Source organism: Chanos chanos, chromosome 8 (assembly GCF_902362185.1).
Source record: "Chanos chanos chromosome 8, fChaCha1.1, whole genome shotgun sequence".
NCBI lineage: Eukaryota > Metazoa > Chordata > Actinopteri > Gonorynchiformes > Chanidae > Chanos > Chanos chanos.
Genome location: NC_044502.1, coordinates 6,958,952 through 6,966,451, shown reverse-complemented (window position 1 = coordinate 6,966,451; position 7,500 = coordinate 6,958,952). Strand labels below are relative to the sequence as shown.

Genomic DNA, 7,500 nt, shown 5'->3' with positions numbered 1-7,500 from the left:
GGTGGTGGTGATGGTGGTGATGGTGATGGTGGGCTAGTGGCACGGTGGATGTGGACGAACATGGCACGTTGTTCATAGTGTGGTAGGTCGCGTCGGGTTTGAACGGGTGAGTTTTGCCCTGTGACACTGCTATGTCCACGGCCGCCAGAGCTTCGGCGCGGGCCAGAAGAGTCTCATCCAGACTAGCGAAAATGTTACTCTGCAGCTGCAGTCAGAGAGAGGAGGAGAAAGGGGCGAGAGAGAGGAAGACGGAAAGAGAGAGAGAGAGAGAGAGACAGAGAGAGAGAAGAAGAACAAGAGGAGTTGAAGGAACAGAGGAATAAATGGATATGTCAGCTGGGGAATACTGTCAACACATAACACATAAAAATACTCCTTTTAGAAGCTTCAAGTCATAAAAATTAATACAAAAAAGGGTGAAGTCGGAGCCTTCAGTGAGCATGCTTTCAAAAAAGATCACAGGCATTCGGATGATTGCCGTGGAATACATGAAAAAAACATTAAGCGCGGCATGGCAGAATGTGCCTCGCAGCACTCCTTATTATTGCGTTCCCACTGTACTCTTACAAACGGTTCAACTACATAGAGGGACGCTGAAAGAAGTTTTGGGTTCCTTTACCTGTGGAGTTTGCAGACAGGCTCTTCTGATTGCTTCTGAGCTGGAATGCAGAGTCGTGTACTTGGGCTCAGGTAAGGTTGGATGCATGGCGAAATGTGGCTGTTTGCTGTTCATGGACATCATGTTTGCGAGCGTTCCTCTTCAAATGAATAAAGTGCACAAAGAGACGAGAAGGATGAGGAAGGAAAAAACAGAGAAGGGAATAAAAAGACACAATGCTCCAGGTTTTTTTGTCCGGCGGTGATGCAGTACTTGGTGGCTTGAGTGCGTCGCTTTGAGCCCACTGAAGTAGCAGAGATGCCTGCAGTGTCTCGGTCGCGCTTATCTGTCTCCTGTTTGGTTGTGCTGTGGATGAGAAGGGCTCTTACACCTGAGCCCCTCACATCTCGTCAAGCGAACGCGCCTTCTCTCGCGAGACATTCAACGGCGCAGCCTGAGAGATAACGGCCGCTTCAAGCGCAATTGACTCTCCCCTCCTCGTTCTCCCTCTTTCTCCCCTGTCTTTTCTTTTCTTGTCCTCTCCCGCAACCCGGTCTGGCCCAATGCGGCCGGGACGAGGGGATCCACACACCTGTGGATATTATGCGCATGCGTGCAAATTATTATTTATTTTTTAATGGACTATTAATATTATTCGGCTGCCTCTAATTTGAAGAAGACTTGACACTGAGCAAAGTAAAAAAAAAAAAAAACAGCTTTTATATTTAATTCTATAATGCATGTTAAAGAAAGGCTACGATAATAAACGTGCTGTCATAAACGACCTGTAACGTTTTACTTTCGAAATTGCACGTTCTCAAGATGAAACGTCACTCGTTGTATACATTAACTTAAAAACATTTACGAATATAGGGTATACATACTTATGAGGGTTTGGTCCTTTAAAAATAAAACTTCGACTGCACTGATGCAGCCGACCACGTGCAAACCAAAAAATACCCGAATCAGCTAATTTGAAGATCAAATACCATTTATCAGTTAGATGAATATTGTTTCGAGACGACATTTTGATTATAGACAGCGTTGCTAACTTAAAATTCTTGTGTTTCCTATTTGATCAAAGAAAGATTTCTACATTCAAACAATTCCCACAGGAGTTTTGACGAATTATCTATTGTTAGGTCTGCTTTCATGGATTTTATTATCACGTAATGATAATTAAAAAAAAATCTCATTCACCTCCAAATTCACCTCTTCAGCTAAGTCCTTTGTAAGAAGCGGAGTGATTGGTAGAGCAGTTGTGCACGGGACACACAAGCTACTATTTCACCAACTGTCCGACTGTGATCCAGATACTCTGGCCTCGCGTCACTTAAGGGACAGATCTAAGGAAATTGTTTCTTGGCTTTCAGAGCGGCATACCAAGTTACTACAAAGACCTTCCGCGAAGAAGCTGGTTGCGACATGGCACAATGCCTTGATTTTATGCAAATTTAACGATATCATGTATATTTCACAAACCTCTAATCACTGCATGAAATTTTAATTGGCTAACCGTTGCGCGTTTGAATAAATGAAGTGTTAATTCATTGGGATTAATTAATTTCTTTAAAGACTGTGTACAAGGTTACGGTGGATATTAAATCAATTTGTTTAGTACTCATCTGGCGATGATGGGCTTTAATGATACTAGGTAAAAGCCATTTATCTAAGGTGCCTCATCGACAGAGAAGCTGGCCAAGGGAGAATTACTGGCAGACTAAGGGAATCACATTCGAGAGTGCCCAGTTTCACCAGATTTTGCACAAAATTGTGAACAAATCAAAGGTGTCCGTTTGAATTAGCCTACATGCTCGATTGTGAGAAGATCAAATATCACGAGAAGCTGGATTCTCTGACTTTGGACAACAAGCTAACTACAAACCACGAAACGATGCAAATACCATACAAACATTACTTATTCAACAGCAGTATAAGGTATGAGGCGATGACTTTTTACAAGTTGTATGCTACATTGTGTTTATTTTTCCCAGTGCAACAACAAATTTTGTTACAGAGATCAAACACGTTATATCCAAATGATTATGCATATCCAGGTTGAAGCACACGATACAGGATTGGTAGAGGACTAAATTCGAAATTTAAGGTACAAAATGTTCGCTTAAAATACGTTGTCTACAGCACATATAAAAAGATAAAAAAAAAATATTCACGTTCACTGGCATGATTCACATTTCCCGATACAAGGAAAGCTAACACTATCACTTGACCATGAGAGTTACGTATATACACGGTCTTGAGTGATTTGTACCATTGTTAACCTACTTGATATGATATCATTCGCTCTCAGAGTTAAAAAAAAAAATTGATTACCACTTCATTTCTACAAAAGTAGACACTAAGACTATAAATTTAGTACAAATTCATAGAATTTCACGTAGGTTTGAACAGTTTGGAAGGACTGGAGATGCTTAGGGCACTGTGACACCTCCGTTTGGTGGACTGACGTGGATTTTCCACCGTGCCTCTGTCTTTTCCACATGTCCCAATGAGTGTCATACCCTCAGCAGATCCAGCAATGGCGTCATTACTCATCCTCTCGCTGCTCTCGTGACTCTGAATCAGACCCTGGTGACTGCTTCCAGAGCTCAAATCAGTCATGACACCAGCGTGAGCCTCCGGCTCTGGTACTGAGCCGAAGTCCGAAGATCCGGGCAACATAAGGGAAAGGTGAGATTTTTGACCATTGGAGCCCTCCCCTTCCGAAATCATCGAGTCGAGCTCAGAGATCTTGTCCAGGTACGCGGCGTCCATGGATTCCTCGCTGGATGCCCTGAAGGCGTCGGTTACCCTCCCTTCGTGACCTTCTGACGATGACGTCCCAGCTGTTGGCGTTCTCTCGTTTCGTCTCTGGTGGGACGGTTCCGAGGGCCCGGGGTCTTCCCAGCCCCCCCATAAGACGTCTTTCTGAGGAGTGACCTTGGACCTCTGACTGAGTGAAGTGCCACCCCTGGCGTTTGAGCTCTGGTGCCCCGACACCGAGGCACTGGAACTGTCCGAGCCGCAGCAATCTTCAAAATTGAGCCTTCTTAGATAGGTGAGGGGTTTGAAATCAGCCTTTCGTTCAAGAACGACAACGGGGCTCTTCAGACTCAGGCAGCTGAGTGCCGAGGAGGGGGTGGAGGGACTGAGGGAGCCACGGCCGGATTCTTTCATCCCAACGTCTCCGACCCCCGCTTGTCCTTTTCGAGGAGTCACGGCCTCGTTCTGAAAGCACCTCCCGCGGCACGGGTCAGAGGTCGTCGCGAGGAGGAGCCCTTGCTTATAGGGGACGTCTTCGGGGTTCCCGCCCAGGTCTGTGCGGACGGACGTCTCCCCCATCTCGCTTAGGCTCCTCCGCATGGTGACGATTGCGCTGCGTTCTGCAACACCCGTCCCGCCAGCTCCTCTCTCCCCAGCGGCGGTGCTCTCTGAGTGGGCATCGTCTTTGGATCCAGAGGCCTCTCTCTGGTTTACAGGGACCTGGGCCTCCAGTTCCTCTATGTATTTGTCACTGCGCTCTAGCGCCCTCTTCAGGTGGGTCACATCGCGCTCATACTGATTAATCTTTGCCTCCAAGGCTGCTACTGTGTACCTGCCAAACCTACGATTGAGCAAACAGTGAGTGAGTCAAGTAAAAGTCACTTATAAACATGAATGCTCACAAAAAAAAAAAAAAAAAACACAGACTGCTTTGTGAAGCGAGGTCAAGTTTCGAAATAATATCAAATCATACATTCCAGTCATGTATTATGCATTTAAACTTTTGATAGAGGTTATACTTACTTTTGAGGAGACCTGTTCTCGACCTCAGCTTTCAAGCGCATATTTTCCTGGATGAGGTCAACATTCTGGGCTCTCAGAGTCTTGTTAGCCTAAGGATGGAAAAATGCAGGTTTTCTTTATGAGACTCGACGTTCAAAAGTACACAGTACTGTAAGAAAGTTTCTGTTTGCTGCACTCCACAATATTCTGGTCTCAGACAATGTTAAAAAAAAAAGAAGAAGAAGAAGAAGAAGAAAAACCTCAAAAAACCAACTTAGTAAAATTGTCTGAAACTCATGCATTGTACTGGATCAGTTCATCTCCCAAAGTGTGCACTGCAATAATAAAGACACATCAATAAAAGAAATGTAACGTAAAGTTCTGGAAACTCAATTACTGATCCTGATTGGATTATACCAAATTCATCAGTTCACAGTCTTAACATTTTTGCAGTCTTGGGTGTGATAAACTCTGATTGGGGGGGAAAAAGATCCTTGCCAGTATTAACTGTCAAGGAAACAGATGAGCTCATTGAGTTGCCAAAAAAGTTAGGGGAAAAAAAAATTGTCAGACAGAAAGCAAAGGTGATTTTTTTTTTTTACCTCTTTTATCTTTTCCATATCCTGTTTGACCCTCTTGTAGAGGTCATTGGCTGCTCTCAGCTTATTGGCCCACTCCTCTAGCGTACTCGGGTCAACGACCTTGGCCTCAGTGTTGGACACCGATACGGTGCTGGGATCCAGGACTGTCTTAAGTTGCGTTTCGAGGTTAAGGTTTTTGCCTCTCAAGTCCTCGTTCTCTTTGAGAAGGATTTCAATTTCATCCTGAGTGACAAGACAGTCCATCAAACCAGGGTATCTCTCAGTCAAACGTGTTTTTCGCATATGCTCTCAGAAGTTTCTAGCATCACAATGCAAAACTTCGGGGGGGGGGGGGACAAACCTTTGGGGTGACACAAGTCTTACCTCATACTCTCTCAGAAGCAGCTCCCCCCTGGTTTTCCTGAGACGCTTCTTGACTAAATGGCTTTCATTTGACTCCGCGTCATTTGTGGCACCTGTAAGTGGCACACACGCAGAGAAACAGTAAATTCCCAATAAGGGAACCAGAGCGTGTGCTCCTTCATGTGCCATAAACATTACTTCATTTTTAAACCGTACAGCAGCAAAATCAAGACAGCAGTAAACTCTTCTAGCAGCTTAACTTACAGAAAAAGATGATAAAGAATAGGTTGTATTGTCAATGCAGCCTTATAAAATAAGTTTTATAAGGCTACACTGGGGCATCTCCATCAGTCTTTTGTTACCTATGATTTCTTTGCATGGGTTTTCTGGAGTAATGGGAACTCTACAGGTTGGACACTGGCTCGCCTGCTTCAGCCAAACTTCAATACAAGTGGCGCAAAACACGTGGTTGTTAGAACAAATGACCGGCTGCCGGACCTGTGTGCATTGAAAGACATCTATCAGGTCTGCATCTGCGTTAGACATTGCGAACAGTAACATGTAACGATGTTTGTTGCGGATTGGTCGCGACAATCAGGAAGGCAAATGGCACATGTGGTTAGACTTAAAGCAATAAATTGAAAGAACTTGTTTCTGCTAAACTAAGCATACTTATATGACTGTGGAGCCAGCACTTTGCTACCAAGCTATTTTCTTCATAAGTCAACAGAATCTCCACAGAAGATTACAAATTATTGGGCACGTTCTACTATAAAAAATCACAGAAACATCCATTTACTACAAGGGAGATTTTTCTTTCTTTCTTTCTTTTTTAAGAAGTACGCTTTAAGTCAATAGGATGTGAATCTTTTATTAGTCAAAAACTACCTCGGCTAACGTTAGCAAGCTAGCTAGACAGGTATTTGCACGTTCACAAATAGCACCAGTGCCACTGCAAAGAGGAACAGTTAACTCCAGAATGCATTCCGTACTTTTGACTACGTACAAGTTCATTACCTTTCCAAGACAAATCTGGCACGATATGGGCAAAGTCAGGGAAAGGGTCACGTTTTGAAAGCTTTGTGCCATTGCACGCCACTAAAAGACCACTTCAGTCAAGCTTCCAAACCAAAGTCCTAAATATCCCTCCACTTCAACAAAGCAACGCCCCCTGACTTAGTCAACTACGGAAAGCCTGAAAGACAAACTTAAACTTATGTAGCGCTCGGCGTTCCACCGAACGGCACCTCTGAGGTAACATATATCGATATTTTTTGTTCCATATATGTTCCTTTTATACAGGGAGTTCAATCTTTTACGCTTGTTTTATAATTAGTAAGGTTTGTCTTTAATGAAAATGTTGATATCAAGAATTTGATCTCGTTATAAGGCAAAACGGAGTTCAGTTGCAAAAATGTATAATTAAATTACACATACGCTAAAGGTAAACAACATGTTTTACAAGCTGGATAAATGCAAGTAGGGCTGACAATAACGGATTGCCAAATAAGGTCATCCTTCTGTTGTGTCACAGAGGCGGACGACACAGCCCCGGACCTCCACAGGCCTAACTCGATTAGAATTGAACTAATGTAAAACAATGTTGTACATTGATTTAATCTAGAACTTGGATTCCATTACTGTCATATGTTGCAAGTGTTTCATTTCAACACGCTTGTTTACCGTTGGCTTAGGCTAGAATGTGAATGGAACGGATGCACGTATATCATGTAACAGAGAAATGTCTGTTTTACACACAGAAACTAGACATACAGTATTAAGTGTGAACGGGTACTGGGACCTACTGTTACATAATATTCAGTTCTACTTCTCTGTCTCTCTTTGTCTGTCTGTCTGTCTGTCTGTCTCTCTCTCTCTCTCTCTCTCTCTCTCTGTCTCACACACACACACACACACACACACACACGCATACTTTCTTATTTATACAAAATTTACACTTTCAAAAATCATTTGGTTCAGTCAGTTATGAGTTTGTTCATTCATTCTATTCCATAACATTTAACAACAAACCTCCAAGGACACTGAACTAATATGAACACATTAAGTTGGTGAACTATGGCTTTCACTATTTGAACTATATCTGTAATGAGCTTTGGTGGTGGTGTTTTATCTCAATAAATTACAAGACTCTTAATATCCTTTATGCCTAAAGGAGAACTGGGTATATTTGGA

General features: G+C 43.1%; 2 protein-coding genes across 3 annotated transcripts in view; both read right to left on the bottom strand.

Moving 5' to 3' along the window:
- Positions 1-742, bottom strand: part of pou4f1 (POU class 4 homeobox 1) — a 1,512-nt gene extending 770 nt beyond the window's left edge. Inside the window, exons 1-2 of one of the 2 annotated variants that reach the window (XM_030782542.1) lie at positions 620-742; positions 1-205 (exon numbers count right to left, since the gene is read on the bottom strand). The exon at positions 1-205 is cut by the window's left edge and continues 770 nt beyond it. In XM_030782542.1, coding sequence (XP_030638402.1) covers positions 1-205; positions 620-742 — 328 coding nt within the window. The remainder of the gene's footprint in view (positions 206-619) is intronic. The other variant, XM_030782543.1, reaches the window with a different exon arrangement.
- A 2,250-nt stretch (positions 743-2,992) lies between these two features.
- obi1 (ORC ubiquitin ligase 1) lies at positions 2,993-6,396 on the bottom strand. The gene is made up of 6 exons (XM_030781850.1): positions 6,325-6,396; positions 5,670-5,805; positions 5,329-5,420; positions 4,966-5,187; positions 4,385-4,473; positions 2,993-4,202 (listed from the first exon to the last, which is right to left on the bottom strand). Exons 1-6 carry the CDS (start codon positions 6,394-6,396, stop codon positions 2,993-2,995), a joined length of 1,821 nt encoding a protein of 606 aa, XP_030637710.1.
- Positions 6,397-7,500: the final 1,104 nt, after the last annotated feature.